Raw genomic sequence first — 21,880 nt, 5'->3', positions numbered from 1 at the left:
GATTAATTGTATGTATAGTGTGGAGTGGAGGGTGCTTTGTGCACGTAGCTATAGAAAAATAAAGAAGTCTTGGACTTTTACCCGGTGTTTGGAGTGGTACCTGAGGGTTAAAGAGGTGGACAAAAGCCTTATCTGCTACAGTGTGTAATCTGATCTCTCACTCTGCCGTTATATCACAATTCCAGGAACTTATTGACTGTCCCTCGTATAATATACTGTAGTGTGTAGAAGTGTGGGCATATTCGGTGTTGATGTTTGCAATGTCCCATTTTTTTGGAATGTATTTTGTAATACACTTTTAGGTTTCATTCTATATGTTACTTGAGAATATACAGTATGTGCAAGATTTAAATATGCAAAATCTAAAGTGTCATCCATCAGTTGTGCATGTATATTAGGGTGTGCAATTCGGATTACTGGCACTAAAGGTAAGACAAGGCATGCTGGAAAGGTGGGAGGACAACATTTTTACGAATAGCCATAACTTGTCATGATAAAATTGAAACCCTTGTTAAATTTTGATATAAATGGAATTGAAGTGAACAGATTATGTCTATTATTCAGAAAAAATAAAAAAAAATATATATGCAGAAGTCGTTTTCATGGAACTGCACATTTCTGAAATTTCATTCTGGCTGTGCGGCCTTGATGGACTTTTATGGCCACAGGCATGCAACATATGATCGCCTGTAGCAGTCTACAGATGTTTGTACTGTACTGGCTGCTGTGTTTTATTTATACCTCTGTGTCTGATGAAAACTCAATTACAACTAAATAAAGACCTCCCTCAGGGACTGCACTCCATTGAAACACAATGTTGTGTGGACAAAATTGAAGGAAAATGATCATTTCCCTCTGGAGCTGAAAGGTAATAAGCAGGGGTCATGGCCTGCTGCCAAGGCTACGCATAGAACAAAAATTGTCAAGTTGCCATAAGAAGCCACAGCAATAAAAGCAATCTCAGAAATGTCATATATTACTGTTTGTTCTGTTGACTTTAATTATAATATTTCCATATTGACACTTTGTGTCATGGCTTATTTTGAAAACCAATACAGAGGGGCTAGCAGAAACTGAGTTATGCTGTTTGAAAGTGGGACGGGAAACAACCAACTTGATATCCTTGTTAATGTCCCCCAGGCCACTAGAGCATGCTGGAGGTTAAATTTTGCAGGAGTACTGGGGAGGACATTCAGTCCGGTCCTTCACCATTCACACTCTGAATGGGGAGCACCTCAGGAGTACCTGCAGACTGTTGAGCCCTGGCCGGGTACCCTGGAAAACATCTGTGAAGACATACCCAGAAAGGTAAGGGGCTTAAAAGACCTTAGGTTTTGTTACTTTTAACACTAAAATCCCTGAAGCGTACAAAAATATTCGCAATGCTGGGCCACCTGAAATTCCCTCACACCTCGTCAGTAACATCTTTATTTTGCAAATATGTGGTGACAGCAGGCAGCTGAAGTCAAGTCAGACGCAAAATTTTCAGAGCTGAAGTCTGAAGGTGTCTGGAATTGTGTAGGGTAAATAATATATCAGTATTTGGAATACATACATTTCATGTGTGTTCTGTGTGTACAACGATCAGTGTAATGTAGGATGACAGGAAACGCAAGGCAAGAAATGTTGAACACATAACTAAAACAGAAATGTATTTCTTATTGTAGTAATAATGACAAAATGCTTACGTGAAGTGTATAATGTGTGGAGACCGAAATCCAACTATCAAATGAACACTTTCACAAAAGGTATAACAAAACCAGTGTGCTTTCATTTAAGAATATAACCGAAACAAGCGAAATTATTCAATTTACATATTGCTGTCAATGTGTTAAAAACCAAAGCCCAAATATCAATCGACACAAACTAAACATATCAGCTTGGCTGGTGCAGAGGTAAGAAGTGCTATTTTGTAATCAAAATGTTGCAGGTTCGAGCCTGGGTCCTCCCCACATTTACCACTTTGAGTAGTGAACTGCTATTATTATTACTATCTTATATGTAAACGTCTACGCAAGAAAATGTGTCTGTCTGTCTGTCCGGCCCGGAATTGCAAGGCTACAGCTTGTGGCTCAAAGAGCTGGCAAGGCGGCCCCAAGTTAAGGAGTCAGAAGAAGAAAGAAGTACAAGGCTACAGCATGAAGCAGAAAGAAAGTGACTCTGTCACGAAAGTGAAATTGCTGTGGAAAGACAAACGAGAGAGAAACTCACTTAGCCGCTGATAGACAAGGAGGGGCGAGCATGTCCGCAAAATGAAACCGCCAACTCTGCATTTCAAATTTTTTTCTGACGATTTCAATAGTTTCTAGGAACCCGAACTTTTTACAGCACGGGCTTAAAAAGCTAGTTTTATAATAAAAATGTCTATGCGTGGAAGTGTGTGTCTGTCTGTCTATCTGGCCTGGAAGTGCGAGGCTGCGGCATGAAGCTCAAAGAAAGCAAATCTGTCACCAAAGTGAAACCACCGAGAAAAGAGAGAAACTCGCTTAGCCGCAAATACACAAGCGAGGTGAGCACATTGGCAAAACGAAACAGCCAAGGAGAGAAAAACTTGCTTAGCCACTGATAGACAACGGAGGCGAGCACATTGGCAAAACAAAACCTCTGAGGAGAGAGAAACTCGCTTAGCTGCTAATACACAAGCGAGGTGAACACATCGGCAAAACAAAACAGCTGAGAAGAGAGAAACTCGCTTAGCCACTAATACACAAGTGAGGTGAGCATATCGGCAAAACAAAACCTCTGAGGAGAGAGAAACTCATTAGGCGCTAATACACAAGTGAGGTGAGCACATCGGCAAAACAAAACCTCTGAGGAAAGAGAAACTCACTTAGCCGCAAATACACAAGTGAGGTGAGCACATCGGCAAAACAAAATCTCTGAGGAGAGAGAAACTCATTAGGCGCTAATACACAAGTGAGGTGAGCACATCGGCAAAACGAAACAGCTGAGGAGAGAGAAACTCACTTAGCCGCTAATACACAACTGAGGTGAGCATATCGGCAAAACAAAACCTCTGAGGAGAGAGAAACTCACTTAGCCGCAAATACACAAGTGAGGTGAGCACATCGGCAAAATGAAACAGCTGAGGAGAGAGAAGCTCGCTTAGCTGCTAATACACAAGCGAGGTGAGCATATCGGCAAAATGAAACAGCTGAGGAGAGAGAAACTTGCTTAGCCGCTAATACACAAGCGAGGTGAGCATATCGGCAAAACAAAATCTCTGAGGAGAGAGAAACTCACTTAGCTGCTAATACATAAGTGAGGTGAACACATTGTCAAAACGAAACAGCTGAGGAGAGAGAAACTCGCTTAGCCGCTAATACACAAGCGAGGTGAGCACATCGACAAAACAAAACCTCAGAGGAGAGAGAAACTCGCTTAGCCACTGATAGACAACAGAACAAGCACATCGGCAAAATGAAACCTCCGAGGAGAGAGAAGCTCGCTTAGCTGCTAATACACAAGTGAGGTGAGCATATCAGCAAAACAAAACCTCTGAGGAGAGAGAAACTCACTTAGCCGCTAACGAACAACCGATGTGACTAATTAATTGAAGCGCCAGAATCTATGGTTTCTAGCTTACACAGCTAGTTATATCATAAAACATACATACAAACCTACATTTGATTTGAGTCAGTAACACCTGGTATAAGTTTTTACTGCTTGTAAAAGATATCTCTGAAGGGATATAAGCAGACACACAAATCTTGGTGAATTATGTCTTCTTAGTATCTTATTGTCACTTGAATTTTTTTGTACAGTTTTATTCTTGAATAAAAGCACACTTGTTTCATTATACCTTTGTGAAAGTGTTTATTTTATACTCCAGTAACCACTTGAATGACATCAAATCTGTCTCTGCCTCTCTCGCGCATGCACACACACATCCTTGCATGAAAACGTCATTATTTGATAACACGATGTCATTTGAACATGAGTGATCATTTGAATGTGTTTTTTTTTTTGCAGACAGGCTTTTTGGGCACATACACAGTCAGCATAGCACTGCCAGATCTAAACACTAGTGTGGAGAATTGCTCATGTACTAAAGTGACTTTTACTGCCGGTGGAAGTTCCCGTCCCACTTTATTTATGTTGTGGTGCAGCAGTCTATTAGCCAGCGAAGGTGACATGAAGAAGTTTGTCCAGAAACAGCTCCATACGCTTTATGACCACAGTCCCGGACAGTCATTCTCCCTTGGGGCGACCGGGATCCTTTCCTAAATAAGGAATGGCATCGCACATGTGGCTTTGTCTCCAAATTTGCCAGACTTGGTTGAGATGTATTGCAAGAAAAGACAAGGGGCCTTGATTTGAAACAGTTGCTCATCAGCAGTAATATGTTGCCCTGGGTTGTAACTCAAAACACAGTTCTCAACTAAACATTGCAAGATGTCCGAGATCGCAGTAAATCTGTCATTTTTTTCACACGTTCTGCATGGGTGACTTTGTTGTCAAAGTGCCAATGCCACCTGATAGTCTGATAGCGGTCACAGGGCATCATATCTTAGATTGCTGGTACAACAAATAGTTCTGAGCAGGCATCAACCACAGCACCAACAGTGGTCATCGCTGCTCTTCTGAAAAGAATGGAGATAAACGCCATCAAGTTAGAAAGGGAGAGGCAAGTTTGTTGTACCACGTGAACGTCACTGAGAGAATAAGACTGAATAAATGCGAAGGAATGAGACTTACAAATCTGCACTGGGCCACAAATCATTTGGATGATATCCAGACTCACCACAAGAATGTCTTGACATGGGAGAATAAAAGCCGTAAAATTTAATAAGAAGTTCTGCTATCAGCAAAGATTAAGCATACAGGCTTCGAAAATAAAAACCTGCAGCCACTGCAGCCTTTCAGGACTGAAATTGGAAACCCTTGTAATTAAGCAAACAGAGCTGGGAAAAGAAAATGTTGCACAAATAACAAACTAATGCTAATTGTGGTATTTGTTCACCTAGAAAATCTGTTTAAGTTTAAAAGTCAAAGTCTGCATATGGGTGCACTGTAATAAAGAAACTGTGTCAGAACAGGTAACAACACAACGGCAAATACAGAAAGACATTGTGAAAGATAAACTAACTAAACATGCCCAAACAAAGCTAACATTGCAACAATGGAAGTGAGAACTACACAGTGGAGCGCAGAACAAGCATTCAGCAATGCCATCAGGGTGGAGATTTTATGCCAACAGCTGTTAGAACGATGTCTCGGCTAATTGACTACAGTAGCTTGTTCATTGTATTCATAAAAAAATTAATCCTAGAAGCTACTGATATCCAGATGCCTGCAAATCCAAATGTTCGTGGATAGATAAAAATGAATGGCACTATACGGAGTGTCCCAAAAGTCACTGTACACTTTTAATAAATTCCTAAAAATTACACAAGAAACTGAGTTTATTAATATTTCTAGCATCAACAAAGGAGTCGTTGCAGTTTTACTTGCTAGGCTTGCCATCGCGTTCCAACGCCTTGAAGACTAGTTGTATACCTTGTGGAGACCAGCCTCGACACAGACACCGATGGTTCAAACACCAACACACGTTTATTATACATATTTACAATACCACACACAACCCGGTGCCCCTGCACCATACACTCTCAGTCCGGGCCTCTCACAATGCCTCTCTGCACCGCTTCCGCTCCTCTCCTCCGAGCTTCGTCCTCTTCCACCCGACTCCAGCTGACGAATGGAGGGAGGCGGCCCCTTTTAAGTCCACCCGGATGTGCTTCAGGTGCCTCCTGATGAGCTTCCTGCGGCACTTCCTGGTGTGGCGGAAGTGCCGCACGAGCACCCGGATGCACTCCGGATGTCCCTGGTTTTCCTTCCGCCAGCACCTCCGGGTGTGGAGGAAGTGCTGACGTCCAGGGCTTCTCAGGCATCTGGATGCCCACTGGCGGTGACCACAGGCCCCGATAGGGTTGAGCTTCCATGCTCTGTTCCCGTGGCCACCATACCAACCAGGGCGGCTGCCCTCTCGTGTTCTGGAGGAGGCGTAGTCCCTCTCCCGGTCCTTCCAGGTGTCCGCCCCCAGCCGCCCGCCACAACCTCCACATGAGCGCCTCCATTTTCGACAACTTTCAGCCACCTTCGAATGCAAGACTCTCCGACATTTTGCAGCATCTCTTCCCCGACCTCGCTGCAGACCGTGCAGATTCTTTCCTCAAGCTGTGACAGGTTACGGGGCTTAGTGGCACACACCTTGCTTTTGTAGCCCCACAAAAAAAAGTCACAAGGTGTAAGGTCAGGGGAGCGCGGAGCCCATTCGAGGGGACCGCTTCGACCAATCCATCGGTCAGGAAACTTGATGTTCAGGAAATCTCTGGGGAGGGGCACCATGGTTAAGGGAATGATACGCTTACAAAACTGCAAAGCCTAAGTTGTGATATGTTGATGACTTACAGTTAGGTCCATAAATATTTGGACAGAGACAACTATTTTCTAATTTTGGTTCTGTACGTTACCACAATGAATTTTAAATGAAACAACTCAGATGCAGTTGAAGTGCAGACTTTCAGCTTTAATTCAGTGGGGTGAACAAAATGATTGCATAAAAATGTGAGGCAACTAAAGCATTTTTTATAACACAATCTCTTCATTTCAGGGGCTCAAAAGTAATTGGACAATTGACTCAAAGGCTATTTCATGGGCAGGTGTGGACAAGTACGTCGTTATGTCATTATCAATTAAGCAGATAAAAGGCCTGGAGTTGATTTGAGGTGTGGTGCTTGCATGTGGAAGATTTTGCTGTGAACAGACAACATGCGGTCAAAGGAGCTCTCCATGCAGGTGAAAGAAGCCATCCTTAAGCTGCGAAAATAGAAAAAACCCATCTGAGAAATTGCTACAATATTACGAGTGGCAAAATCTACAGTTTGGTACATCCTGAGAAAGAAAGCAAGCACTGGTGAACTCAGCAACGCAAAAAGACCTGGACGTCCACAGAAGACAACAGTGGTGGATGATCGCAGAATCATTTCCATGGTGAAGAGAAACCCCTTCACAACAGCCAACCAAGTGAACAACACTTTCCAGGGGGTAGGCGTATCGATATCCAAGTCTACCATAAAGAGAAGACTGCATGAAAGTAAATACAGAGGGTGCACTGCAAGGTGCAAGCCACTCATAAGACTCAAGAATAGAAAGGCTAGATTGGACTTTGCTAAAGAACATCTAAAAAAGCCAGCAAAGTTCTGGAAAAACCTTCTTTGGACAGATGAAAACAAGATCAACCTCTACTAGAATGATGGCAAGAAAAAAGTATGGAGAAGGTGTGGAACAGCTCATCATCCAAAGCATACCACATCATCTGTAAAACAAGGTGGAGGCAGTGTGATGGCTTGGGCGTGCATTGCTGCCAGTGGCACTGGGACACTAGTGTTTATTGATGATGTGACACAGGACAGAAGCAGCCGAATGAATTCTGAGGTGTTCAGAGACGTACTGTCTGCTCAAATCCAGCTAAATGCAGTCAAATTGATTGGACGGCGTTTCATGATACAGATGGACAATGACCCAAAACATACAGCCAAAGCAACCCAGGAGTTTATTAAAGCAAAGAAGTGGACAATTCTTGAATGGCCAAGTCAGTCACCTGATCTTAACCCAACTGAGCAGGCATTTCACTTGTTGAAGACTAAACTTCAGACAGAAAGGCCCACAAACAAACAGCAACTGAAAGCCGCTGCAGTAAAGGCCTGGCAGAGCATTAAAAAGGAGGAAACCCAGCATCTGGTGATGTCCAGGAGTTCAAGACTTCAGGCTGTCATTGCCAGCAAAGGGTTTTCAACGAAGTATTAGAAATGAACATTTTATTTCCAGTTATTTAATTTGTCCAATTACTTTTGAGGCCCTGAAATGAAGGGATTGTGTTCAAAAAATGCTTTAGTTGCCTCACATTTTTATGCAATCGTTTTGTTCACCCCACTGAATTAAAGCTGAAAGTCTGCACTTCAACTGCATCGGAGTTGTTTCATTTAAAATTCATTGTAGTAATGTACAGAACCAAAATTAGAAAAAAGTTGTCTCTGTCCAAATATTTATGGACCTAACTGTATGTCTCTTGGAATGATACCTGGAACGAAATAGAAAAAAGGAAGTGTATAGTGACTTTTGGGACACCCTGTATATTAGATAAAGGAGGTTGGGGGCATGCACTGATACAGCGTGTTGCTGCACCCACCACATGACGAACCAACCTCAGGATCTCAAATTAGGACATGAGTGCAGCCATGCAATGGGTGACATCTCAGCACCACAGCAGTTGGAATGGAACAGTGTGAGGTTTTCTGCCAGTCCTGCTACCAACCCCTGAGTTTTCCCTGCAAATTGGAGTAGGATCACTTCTGGCATTTATAGGATTTGAACCAGCAATCTTCTGATTGTCGACGCAGATCCCTAGCCTCAGAACCACCCCATCTATATAACAGATAGATAGATAATAATAAATAATGTTTATATAGTGCCTTCCTCACCAGTTGAAGCATTTTACCTAGACAGGGGGGAAACCACTTCAACCAATTCAAACCAATTCTTATACCAGTATGCTCACCTCAGTTGAGAGAGATATTTAGATATTAGGAGAGGGGATGCATAGGGGTCTGCTGAGGCCTAATGGGCAGTTCTTCCGCCACACCCGGAAGTGCTGCCAGAAGCGTAACAACAAGCACCTGGAGCACACCCGGGCACCTTATAAAAGGAGCGAGCAGCCAATACTCCAGACGCGAGAGCTGGGAGGAAGAGGACAAAGCCTGAAGAGGAGGGGAGGTGGAAGGACTGGTGGCAAAAAAGGGACTGTGTTGGTGCTGGTTTACTGTGTGCGCTGTGAGCTGTAAATAAAGCGGGTGTCTCTTTGCCTGTCTCTGCTGCACACACCTTGGGCTTCACAATACTTTCACAATACCTCAGACTTGAATGTATGCATACTGTCACCTTTCTGTTTACAAAAATAGGCCTGGATAATCATGCATTTGGTGATTTAAAATGAACTGAGGGTTCTCATGGAGCGCAAACAGAAATATCGGCAGAATTTCTTAGCAGCCTTTGTCGATTTTTGCAAAGCATTTGACTCAGTTGGTTGAGCTGCCCTGTGGGACATCCTGAGGGATCACCTCGAGGTTGCTGGATATCATGGCCGGCCTGTACACTGGTACTGTGAGTGCTGTGCAGAGTGGAGACAGGACCTCTGTATTTTTTCCCAGTTGATTCTGGGGTTCTTCAGCGGTGTGTTCTGCTCCTACTCTGTTCAATGCTTGTATGGACTGGGTGTTGGGCATGGTCGTGGGGTCCAGCGGCTGTGGAGCATCTGTTGGTGAAGAAAGGTTCACGGATCTTGACTTTGCTGACGATGCTGTGATCTTCGCGGAGTCAATGGAGGCTCTGATCGGGGTGCTTGAGAGACTGAGTGAGGAGTCTGAGTGTCTGGGCTTGCGAGTGTCTTGATAAAAACCAAGATCCAGGACTTTAATGACCTCTTGGGCACGGCCATCAGCAGTGTGTCTGTTTGCAGAGAGAGTATTGACTTTGTCGAGAGGTTTACTTACCTTGGCAGTGACATTCATGTCTCTGGTGACTCTTCCTATGAAGTCAGTAAATGGGTTGGGAGAGCATGGGGGGTCATGAGGTCACTGGAAAGGGGTGTGTGGCGCTCCCGATATCTATGAAAAAGGACGAAGGTCCAAGTCTTTAGAGTCCTGGTGCTTCCTGTCTTGCTATGTGGTTGCAAGACATGGAGGCTATCCAGTGACCTGAGACGAAGACTGGACTCCTTTGGTGCTGTGTCTCTCTGGAAAATCCTTGGGTACCGCTGGTTTGACTTTGTGTCGAATGAGCGGTTGCTCACAGAGTCCCGAATGAGGCACATTACCTGCATTGTGAAGGGAGCGTCAGTTACGGCACTACGGCCCTGTGGTGCATTTCCCCGAGGGCGATCCAGCTCATAAGATCCTCATTGTTCGGGACCCGAGTGGCTGGACCAGACCAAGGGGTCGCCCACGTAACACCTGCCCTTCTCTAAAGGACTGATCTAAAAGATACAAGGTTCAAGTCAGTAAAGATACAGAATTTAAAATCAATCTATAAAAGTCATTTAGAAAGATAGACAAGAGTTTGTTTGTTTGAAATGGGATTTAGAGTCCAGAGTTTAAACATTTAAGGAGGGTCTGTTGACGTAAAGACAAAGCCCCAGATTCTCCAAATGCCGACTGTGTTTTATGTTCCATGAGCCTCTACAGTATGTAAATTCACATACTTATTACATCCTTGTTTCTCTCATCTCTATATATATAAAATCCAACGTCTGTCTGTCTGTTTGCTTTTCACGAGAGAACTTTACGGATTTAGATCGGGTTTCTTTCTATAATTTGCTTGAACATTCCGGCTGATTTTGTCCTCTGCCGGAAAAGGGTGGAGTGTCCTCTCAGGGTTGGTAGCGAGATCCTGCCCCAAGTGGAGGAGTTCAAGTATCTCGGGGTCTTGTTCACGAGTGAGGGAAGAATGAAGCGTGAGATCGACAGGCGAATCGGTGCGGTGTCCGCAGTGATGCGGGCTCTGCATCGGTCTGTCGTGGTGAAAAAGGAGCTGAGCCACAAGGCAAAGCTCTCAATTTACCAGTCGATCTATGCTCCTACCCTCACCTATGGTCACGAGCTGAGGGTAGTGACCGAAAGAACGAGATTGCGAATACAAGCGGCTGAAATGAGTTTCCTCCGCAGGGTGTCTGGGCTTTCCCTTAAAGACAGGGTGAGACGCTCAGTCATCCGGGAGGGGCTCAGAGTAGAGCCGCTGCTCCTCCGCATCGAGAGGAGTCAGATGAGGTGGCTCGGGCATCTGATCAGGATGCCTCCTGGACGCCTCCCTGGTGAGGTGTTCCGGGCACGTCTAACCGGGAGGATCCCCCGGGGAAGACCCAGGGCACGGCCATCAGCAGTGTGTCTGTCTGAGGAGAGAGTGTTGACCTTGTCAAGAGGTTTCCTTACCTTGGCAGTGACATTCATGTCTCTGGTGACTCTTCCTATGAAGTCAGTAGATGGATTGGGAGAGCATGGGGGGTCATGAGGTCGCTGGAAAGGGGTGTGTGGCGCTCCCGATATCTATGCAAAAGGACGAAGGTCCAAGTCTTTAGAGTCCTGGTGCTTCCTGTCTTGCGTTGTGGTTACTGTGTCTCTCCGGAAAATCCTTGGGTACCGTTGGTTTGTCTTTGTGTTGCTCACGGAGTCCCGAATGAGGCACATTACCTGCATTGTGAAGGGAGCGTCAGTTACGGCACTACGGCCCTGTGATGCATTTCCCCGAGGGTGATCCAGCTCATAAGATCCTCATTGTTGGGGACCCGAGTGGCTGGACCAGACCAAGGGTTCGCCCACGTAACACCTGGCTGCGACAGATAGAGGGTCATTTCTGGAGGGTGGGAGTGAACCGCGTGTCTGCTTGGGGGGTTGCCAACCGGGATCCCAAGTTGTTTCGTTGTGTAGTGGGTGCGACATCATACTGTACCAGTGCATGCTCCCCAACTTGACTTGACTTGATGTTCACTTAGTGCGCAGTAGACGTTGTATTCATGTGTGTTAGTCACTGCTATCACTTGCTATGGGTTTGTGCACTGATAGCTTTGATTGCATTGATTGTTCTTCTTTATTCTTTTAAATACAATTTGTGATGTGCCTGGATCATATAAGACCAAAATGTTTACTTTATTTGAACTCTTTGAGGGCTGAATATTTTTCCAAAAAAACTCGGTTTTCTGAAAAGCACACAAAGCAGTGGTTTCACACATAAATCAACAGCTTTGTGCTGTGGCTGCTGTTGGCGCATGTTTGGCATCTCTGGCGGCAGTAGCTATGCGGGGGCATCTCGTTGGTCAGCAGGAATGCACAGTGGGCCGGCTGCCTGGCTGTCTTCGCACAGCAGGTGGGTGGTGGTGGCGGCCACAGTGTGACGCAATATGGTTTGTACTTCTTGTCATCATAAGTGGTGGTCCTCCCATGCGAACATTGCTGTAAGACAGTGTGTGTTCAGCACCACGATCAGCTGGAGACCAATCAGATGATGCTGGTACCTCACTTTCATTTTCGATATTCATCTCCAGATCACTTGCATCAAACTCGGAGTCCGACAAGTCATGCGTGATGGACGGCCAGGGATCCTGCCTGGACGGGAAGCCCTTTATAAGAGAAGACCAGGGGAATGGGCGTACTACCAGGAGTACCTCCCCCGGGACATGAGAGGGCACGCCCCTGGGTTTACATCGGGGCCACGGATTTGGAGCTCAGAAGCTCAACCCGCTGGGGGTCCATGGCCATCACCAGGGGGCACCTGGACAGCTCCAGAGTCTGGGCATAACAGCACTTCCACCACACCCGGACGTGCTGCCAGAAGAGGAGCGGGGTTCCTATGCAGCACTTCTGCCACACCCGGAAGTGCTGCTGGAGGTTAATCAAGAGACACCTGGAGCACTTCTGGGTGCACTATAATGGAGGCCACCTCACTCCATTCAGAAGCCAGAGTTGGGTGGAGGAGGATGAGGTTGCGAGTGAGGAGTGGAGGTGGCAGAAGAAAGGACGGAGCATTGTGTCGGTTGGAGCACTGTGTTGTGTGCGGGACATTTGTAAGTATAAAACGTGTTAATTTGGACATTTTGAGTCCGTGTCTGTCTGTGTCCGGCCTGATCTTCTACATAGGTCCTATTCAATGAAATTATGTAAAAAGGTCCATGAAGTATTTCGCTTTGCACATTCGCTTGGGTCTCTCACCAGACGTCGATGCCATTTTAGAGGTTGTTTGCTCTTTGCTACTCATGCACGTGCAGGGAATCGAGGTTCAATCAACAAAGCCACGTAACTTTGCTTCTAGCAAAGAGAGTAGAACTAAAACGTAAGGGCGAGTTTTGTTGCAGTTTACAGCTGATTACCGTCCTCTACCCCTGAATTTTGACAAAAGTTGACATCCGCCCTGAAAAGAGTTAAAAGGTAAACAAGTGTTATTGCTAATACTGTGCACTATTTTGATTTTGTGCACTTTGAGATGTGCCTCGGTCAGGTACGACAAAAATGTTTATTTTGTTATTTCAAAAGTGGAAAAAAAACCTATCACTACTACCCCAGATTCTGTTCAATTATAGCCTTTTTATTGTTTTTAGGCACCTTTTGGTGTGCCTGTGTCAGATGTGACCACATTTAAAAGGGAAACAACGACTAAACTTTACTTGTTTTTCAATACATTCATGTGTGTTGGCTTAAAACTTGTTATTACGCTCCAGCCACCGTAACAAAACCTCACACTGCTCCAGTGTGGCGCTGAGGTGTTGTACTTGGGTCCCAATCCAGGTGGTTCGTCGTGTGGTGGGTGCGGTGACGCACTATCAGGGCATGCTCCCAAATCAAAGCCCTCTGGCGCAGCTAAATTTCCTGAGTTGAAAATCTGTCCCAACTGAATTTGTAATTGAATAGCCCTTCTCTAAAGGACTGATCTAAAAGATACAAGGTTCAAGTCAGTAAAGATACAGAATTTAAAATCAATCTATAAAAGTCATTTAGAAAGATAGACAAGAGTTTGTTTGTTTGAAATGGGATTTAGAGTCCAGAGTTTAAACATTTAAGGAGGGTCTGTTGACGTAAAGACAAAGCCCCAGATTCTCTAAATGCTGGCTGTGTTTTATGTTCCATGAGCCTCTACGGTATGTAAATTCACATACTTATTACATCCTTGTTTCTCTCATCTCTATATATATAAAATCGAACGTCTGTCTGTCTGTTTGCTTTTCACGAGAGAACTTAATGGATTTAGATCGGGTTTCTTTCTATAATTTGCTTGAACATTCCGGCAGATTTTGTCCTCTGCCGGAAAAGGGTGGAGTGCCCTCTCAGGGTTGGGAGCGAGATCCTGCCTCAAGTGGAGGAGTTCAGGTGTCACGGGGTCTTGTTCACAAGTGAGGGAAGAATGGAGCGTGAGATCGACAGGCGGATCGGTGCGGCATCTGCAGTGATGCGGGCTCTGCATCAGTCTGTCGTGGTGAAAAAGGAGCTGAGCCGTAAGGCAAAGCTCTCAATTTACCAGTCGATCTATGTTCCTACCCTCACCTATGGTCATGAGCGATGGGTAGTGACCGAAAGAATGAGATCGTCAATACAAGCGGCTGAAATGAGTTTCCTCCGCAGGGTGTGTGGACTGTCCTTTAAAGATAGGGTGAGAAGCTCAGTCATCCAGGAGGAGCTCAGAGTAGAGCCGCTGCTCCTCCGCATCGAGAGGAGTCAGATGAGGTGGCTCGGGCATCTGATCAGGGTGCCCCCTGGACACCTCCCTGGTGAGGTGTTCCGGGCACGTCTAACCGGGAGGATTCCCCGGGGAAGACCCAGGACACACTGGAGGGACTATGTCTCCCGGCTGGCCTGGGAACGCCTCGGGATTCTCCCGGAAGAGCTAGAAGAAGTGGCCGGGGAGAGGGAAGTCTGGGCATCTCTGCTCAAGCTGCTGCCCCCGCGACCCAACCTCGGGAAGCGGAAGAGGATGGATGGATGGATGAATGGATGGATGGATGGAGGCTGATTTTGCGATTTCTCTCATCGCACTAAGTATCATAGTTCACTTGTGGCAGCGATTTATTCGCATGAATCCCAGAGAGAGGCTGTGGGACGAGGGGAGGGGGAGACGGGACCTCAGGAGTAGGGAGCCAAGCGAAGCCCTCCTCACTCACTTGCCAGCCTCTACCTCTCGCCACGTGTTAGAACGTACCTTACCTCCGCTTAACTAGCGATACCTGTTTGTTCAACAGACATTATCATCTACAGATTGTTAAGGAGTAACATTTGATGTTTTTGAGAGAGAGATCACAACTACATGTGCTCTAGAGGGTAGTTGCTTATTGGCAGAGATATCACGGCCACATGCTCTTCTCCCCATGTGGGTGACGTTCTCCCGTCAGAGCTGAACACGATCAGATACAGTGTCAATGTTTGACATTGGAGCGTACCTACCAGAGATACCTTGCCAACTTTTTACATTTTTGGCAAAGAGATCTCAGCTACATTCTCACCCCTGATAGCAAAACCAAAAATATTGTGTATCAAGAGGCCCTTGGATACAAAAGCTATCAATATAAGTTCTTCTCAAAACAAGTTACATTTTTTTTAATTGATTTTTAAAGTTTGTCCTGTTTCACTACCACATGTGCGGAGCCGCGGGGGACAGCTAGTCACTCATAAGCTGAAAGGCACTTTCTGGAAAAAATCAGCTTGAAGTAGTTGAGTGGCTGCTAATCCGTAGTGTCCACTAGCACACCGTGCCGTTTGATGAAATCCAGTTACCAGTTTGCCTCCCACTGATCTACAGTATGTCTATGTAGTCCTCCCAGGGCGAAAGTTACCGTAGGTGCATCAGCTACACGAGCGTATTCAGCATTACAATCAGCTGGGAATCGATCAGCTCATGCAGGTACCCATCTTTTTTTTTCGATTTCCAGACCGGTTGCATCAAAATCATAGTTCAGTAAGTGTTTGTGTTGTCCTCCCAGGCAAACATTGCTGTAGGTGCGACAGCTACACGATCAGCAGGGGACCGATCAGCTGATGCAGGTACCTGGCTTTCTAGAGAGCAATAAATCTGAGTCTAATTCAGCAATAATATGCAAAAAAATTAAATAATATGCATGGAGTATTTTTCTTTGCACAATCGCTTTGCTCTCTCGATGCCATTTCAGATATTGTTTACTCTACGCTACTCACACACATGCAGAGAGGGTCTACCTATAATGTAACAGTGAGTTTCATTGACATTTACAGCTTTTCTTCGCCCTCTGCCCCTGAATGTTGATTTTAATCGACATCCGTCCTCTGGGCTACATGTCGACTAATGTCGACATTTGCCCTAAAAGAGTTAAGGAGTAAACTCAGGGTTATGCAGGTGGATAAGCGATCTATCTTTCCATTTCCTAATCTGGTTATCTAAGTATTCCTGATGCATATCTCAGAAGTTCTCTAGCAAAAAGGTAGGAATCAACCCTGGATGGGCCACCATTCCTTCTCTGGACACACACACACACTGTGTAAATTTAGAGTCTCTGATTAACCGCATAGGCACATCTCACACAGAAAACATACAAACTGCTACCAGGTATCGTGAGAAAGGAGCACTAACCACTGCCATCATTTTTCATTCTGATTCAACAATAATAAACTTTATGTGCCAGCATTCTCCAGTGAGCATCACCTCAAGGTCTTTTACATTCAAAAAATTGTATTTGTATATCTACAGCTGAAGCAGATGATACATTAAGTAACTAAATGTCTTAGTGCCCATCAGGGGTCTTTGAATCACCTTGTCATTTATAGTCCAACTTCCATAACAACACTGTCTGAAAAGATTAGCCAATACAAGATTCCATCAGTTAATACTGTACAAGGGTGACGTCGTGATGGCACCCTCTAATAATATTTGGAGCACATCTGCAGGTATATACAGTACATATACTGTACATAGATCATTGGACATGCATTTGTAACTATATATCTCCTCACGGGCTCAACTGAGGTATGTGGAAATCCCCTCAAGATGAGAGGGGCCACTGTTGCTAACAGATTCTTCTCCTTCTCTCCCCACAGCACCTAGAAACTGCCCATTGAGGGCACTCAGCCCCGCCTCTTCTGGTCTGTGTAACGTAAGAAGCCTGGCCAACCAGAAGGTGGGGTCTGTGATGATGGCAAAGATCCGGATTTATTTTGTTGTTTAATTTTGCCCAAGTGAACTTATTGATGCCAGGAAGGCTTTGTTTCCATTGGACTTCTGTATTAGATGGGATGACCCGGTTGGTGTCCCAGCTTTGACCTGTCAGCCCTATACTTGGCCACATATATAATATACATATATTGTGAAGCACAGGGGGCACCAGTGAGCCCCAAACCCCAAAACACAAAGACTCAATACATCTAAGGTTCAAGAATACCTTATACACAATAAACAGGTCATTTCCTTCTATTTCTCTGCCAAACTCATGCTTTCTCCTCCAGTCAAGTGTTGCGTGCCGTCCTCCCTACTCCGACTCTGACTCATCCATGGGTGGCAGTGGGCTTCTTTTTATGCTGGACCCAGTAATGCCTCCAAGGCCACACCACGTCTTCTGGGAAGCACTTCCAGGTTATAGTGAAAGTAGCGAAGTCCTCCCCCGACAGCACCCTCTATTGGAACAAAGGGACCTCGACAGGGCTGTGCTTCTGGACTCCATATCCCAAACACCCCTGTGGGTGTCCCTACCGGCTTCAATTGTGAGGACCACTGCCACCTGATGTATGGGGGATCGAACTGCTCCCAACTCCCAGCTTCAGCTGGTCCGTTTATTATTTTATACCAGCTGATCACAAAGTTATTTATTTGTCCCACCAGCCAATTAGTCTGTGTCTGTGTGGTGGCCTCCCATCTGGGTAACGTATTTCTCCACCCAGGATACTTGTTCTCCTCCACCAAAATATATACTATATGTGTGTGTGTGTATATATATACATATAACCTCAGTTGTCGAATGAGTCTTGTCTCAAACAAATCAGTTCTCGAACATATTTTCCGAACAAAAAGCGCACAAGTTACCAAACAGGCAAACCACGTACTCCATGAGCTAAGATGTTAGGCGGAAGAGCGTCACTTACCCCGCAGTCTCCACTCGAATTTGCAGCGTCTTTTCTTGATTTTTTTGTACTTTGTTGTTCTTTATATAAGAAAAAAACTCAGAAGGGCAGTTACTGTACCTGATGTTTTTATGGAAGGGGACTCCCCTTCCCCTCATTGTTGTTTGTTTGGTTTTTTTTTTCTTCAAAATTTGATTACAAAAATGTCTTTCCCTTTTTTTGTTGTCTTACTACCGTATTTGTTTAACATCAATAATAAATTGATTACAAATAAAAAAACTCTCCTCTGTACAGTTAAAGTGAAGTTAATTTGTCATCTATATTTTATCTATTTATTGTGTTTATTTTGAATGCATTTTTGTTGTTTTCGTATATGATTTTATGCATGAAGTACTATTATAAATGTTTAAATAAACAATCATCTGGGGTTCGGGAATGGATTAATCTATTTTACATTAATTCTTATGGGGAAAATTGTTTCAAACTTCAAACAATTCAGTTTCTGAACAGACTTAAGTAATGAGTTATGTTCAATGATCAAGGTTACACTGTGTGTATATATATATATATATATATATATATATATATATATATATATATATATATATATATATATATATACCATTTTTACTCATATACCACGCACCTTCGTGTAAGATGCGCACCCTAATTTTTACAAAGAGAATCGCAAAAAACGTTTTGCCCCGTGAACGACACGTGTTGTGATTGTATAGGAGGCATTTAGGGCACATTTTCCGTGAAATACCCTTCTGTTTTTGTTGCATGATGAAAGTTTTTCTTTCTTCTATCGTGCAAGCGAGTGAGCGAGCGAGAGAGAGAGCGTGCGTGAGCGAGCGAGCTAGAAAGGGAGTGCGAGAGAGAGAGCACGAGAGAGCGTGAGTGAGAGAGAGAGCGCAAGCGAGCCCAAGCAGGAGAAGTAAACATTACAGAAAAAAATCTCCTCATGTATGACGCACACCTGATTTTCTAATGCTAATTTTTGGGAAAAATGTGTGTGTGGTACACGCGTTAATACGGTATATGTGTATATATATATATATATATATATATATATATATATATATATATATATATATATATATATACAGTAATCCCTCGCTATTTCGCGGTTCACTTTTCGCAGATTCACGACTTCACGGATTTTATATGTAAGCATATCTAAATACATAACGCGGATTTTTCGCTGCTTCGCGGGTTTCTGCGGACAATGGGTCTTTTTACTTGCTTCCTCAGTTGGTTTGCCCAGTTGATTTCATACAAGAGATGCTATTGGCGGATGGCTGAGAAGCTACCCAATCAGAGCACGCAGTTAAGTTCCTGTGTGCTGCTGATTGGCTCAGCGACGGAGTGTTGCATTAACCAGGAAGTCTCATCTCACTCATTCATCATTAACGTGCTAATGCTTCAGGGGCCGTGTCCAAGCACCAACAGAAGATGCAAATGATTGCAGAAAAGGTAAAAGTTTTGGATATGCTGAAGGAAGGGAACAGCTACACCGCTGCAGGATATCGATTCTTTTTATTTAAAAAGGAGGAAAAGCATATAAGATCTACAGCCGCAGTGTCCTTTAACCAGGGCGCAAAACGAGTTGCAAGTGGACGTGATAAGGCAGTAGTCTGGATGGAATCTGCTTTAGGAATCTTTGCAACAAGGTCGACGACGTCATGACCGCCTACAAGCTGCTACGTGTACTTCGCTATACAGTAAGTGTAAACTTATCTACTGATTTCATTTTGCTTAGCAGTTGTCCCTGTTTTTAATAGAGTAAATGGTGGGTTGTAAACAATACAGGGAGGGTTTAAAAACGTCCAAATGCATGTTAAATAATTAAATAAATATAGTGTCCCTACTTCGCGGAAATTCAGTTATCGCGGTCGGCCTTGGAACCTATCTCCCGCAATAAGTGAGGGATTACTGTATATATATATATATTGTGGGAGACGACCGGGGACCTTGTCCCACCGGGATGCCTGGAGAAGAGAAGGACCAGGAGGGGGGCAATATCTTCCCCGGAGTGAAAAAGGGCAGCACCCCTGGATTGTATTGGGGCCACAGATTTGGAGCTTGGAAGCTCAACCCTGTTGGGGTCCCGTGGCCACTGCCAGGGGGTGCCTGGACGATCCGAAGCACTGGACTGCAGTACTTCCACCACACCAGGAAGTGCTGCAGGAAGTTCATCAGGGCACACCTAAAGCACATCATAAAAGGTGCCACCACACTCCATTCGGGGAGCTGGAGTCGGGAGGCAGAGGACAGAGCTTGCGAGGAGAGGAGTGAAGGCGGCAAAGAAGAAGAGAAAAGTGAAGATTGTGAGTGATTTGTGGTGCTTTGTGCACTGTGTGCTGTAAAGGAAGAGCAGGAAAATAAATAGTGTGTATTTTGGGACTTCTGAGTCTGTCTGTGTGTTTCTAGCTGGGCTGATCTTCCACTATACAGTATATATATATATTATATATTATATATATATATATATATATATATATATATATATATATATATATATATATATATAAAATCACTATATATGCTGTTTTTAAGAATGTGATAAGAAGAGTACGGACGGTGCTTTTCTGTGAATAACAGTACTTAGTAGTTTTTTCGTTAGTAGACATTTATTCAAACCCACTGTATACTACTGTATTGCAAGATTTGTCTTTTATCTTTGAATAAATCTATTTTAAATCACCTCTGTAATATTACCCAATATCCTAATTTGGTGATGTCCTTTATACAGAGTTCTGCTGCAATCAATATCACACCAACACCACCTAGGACTGTATGTAGCATGGTCAACAGAAAGCAAAAATAAATAAATAAATAATTCTAATATTTTATACAGAAAAGTACTGATTTAGCTACTTAGTACTTTTTCTATATCCGTTTAACCAACGGCCCAATAACTGACGCCCACTGACATTAAACTATTTCATCTACTGACATCTTACATTCACTATTTACATGACCTTACCAATATTTCTAATGCACACTTCACATCTGGAGGCGCTGCACTGATTGGTCTGTAAAGATTAAGAATAACTGGGGCATCGGAATGAATTATAAAAGCGCACAACTTTAATTAGACTGAGTAGGTTGTTGAAGTAAAAGAAGATGGTGGAGTTGCATGATGAGTCGGTGCTCCGCACGGTTATGCCCATAGGATAAGTACAAGTTTCACCGGCGTGTCGGCTGACGGAAAAGGCCACTTCCGTTTCCCAAAGTGTCAGGGCACCCCGGAAAGGTCCTTTGTGCAGCTTCTGCTCCGTCCAGTGTGCTGGTAGCCAAAGGGATGCGGGCTTACGCTCCCCGCCGGGCGATCAAACGCGTTAACTTGCGGGCACACGCTCTACTTCGGGCGTACACACGACTCGCGCGCAGCACACATTCTCCTACGGGCGGTCACGTGCATTCGCGCACGGGCACGCATTCTAGGTCAGGCTGGCACACACACCGATGGGCGAGCACACGCGTCACGTGCACACTCATAAGTTTAGGGGGCACTGGACACTTACCATGGCGTTAGAGCAGTTCAGCAGACAGAGCGCCAGTAACACGATCCATCGCCTCTTGTACACTTTAAACGTCAGTAGCTTTAACAGGTTCTCATCAGTACCGTTCAACTGCTGCGCCTCCTCCTCTTGTCCGTCCATCGCGGCACCTCACAACTTAAACAAACCGGTCGCGATGTCAAATCAGAGTGTCTAGTTTGACATCCCACTGTCTCTTCCAAAGCCGGAGCCAATTTTCAGGACTAGAGACCCGAGATCGTCTAAGTATCAACAGGCAGCTTGCTAGTGACTTTCCATTGACAAATCTTTTCACCGCCTTTTAGGCCGGCGAAACCAAAAACTGTCACCGTCTCGAACCTCACGTGACGATTCAAGCCACTCCCTATGCAAATAAGCGAACCGGTCTTTTCACAATTACTGTTTTTTTTTCTCCACAAACCGAGCGATCGTGCAGACGCCTTACGGGTGCCTCCTTCAGGTCATAGCGCCTGCCATGTTTAATCCACGCATCGAACAGTCCTGTCAAAGTAACTTTTCTCTGTACCGTTTTCACATCTAAGTAGCCCCTTTTAGTTTTTTTTCAGCATACACAGCTGTTAAAAGCCAGTTTACAATACAGGTATATGTATATACAGTACCTTGAAAACGTTTTCAGCCCTTACCAGTTTTGCAGATTTAGGCTTTATTCTCAACTCTTGTGTCACTGGGAGCTGCATGGGTCGTCAACGTAAGTAA

General features: G+C 44.5%; 1 protein-coding gene across 1 annotated transcript in view; it reads right to left on the bottom strand.

The window, feature by feature from the left end:
* The window catches only part of slc49a3 (solute carrier family 49 member 3), a 74,186-nt gene extending 52,603 nt beyond the window's left edge, over window positions 1-21,583 (bottom strand). The window contains exon 1 of the mRNA XM_028805812.2: window positions 21,149-21,583. Within this exon, the coding sequence (XP_028661645.1) occupies window positions 21,149-21,286 (138 nt within the window). The 5' untranslated portion in view covers window positions 21,287-21,583. The remainder of the gene's footprint in view (window positions 1-21,148) is intronic.
* Window positions 21,584-21,880: the final 297 nt, after the last annotated feature.

This window comes from Erpetoichthys calabaricus, chromosome 7, assembly GCF_900747795.2.
Source record: "Erpetoichthys calabaricus chromosome 7, fErpCal1.3, whole genome shotgun sequence".
Classification (NCBI taxonomy): Eukaryota; Metazoa; Chordata; class Cladistia; order Polypteriformes; family Polypteridae; genus Erpetoichthys; species Erpetoichthys calabaricus.
Note: the sequence above shows the minus strand (reverse complement) of the source record. Positions and strands in the feature narration are given on the sequence as shown.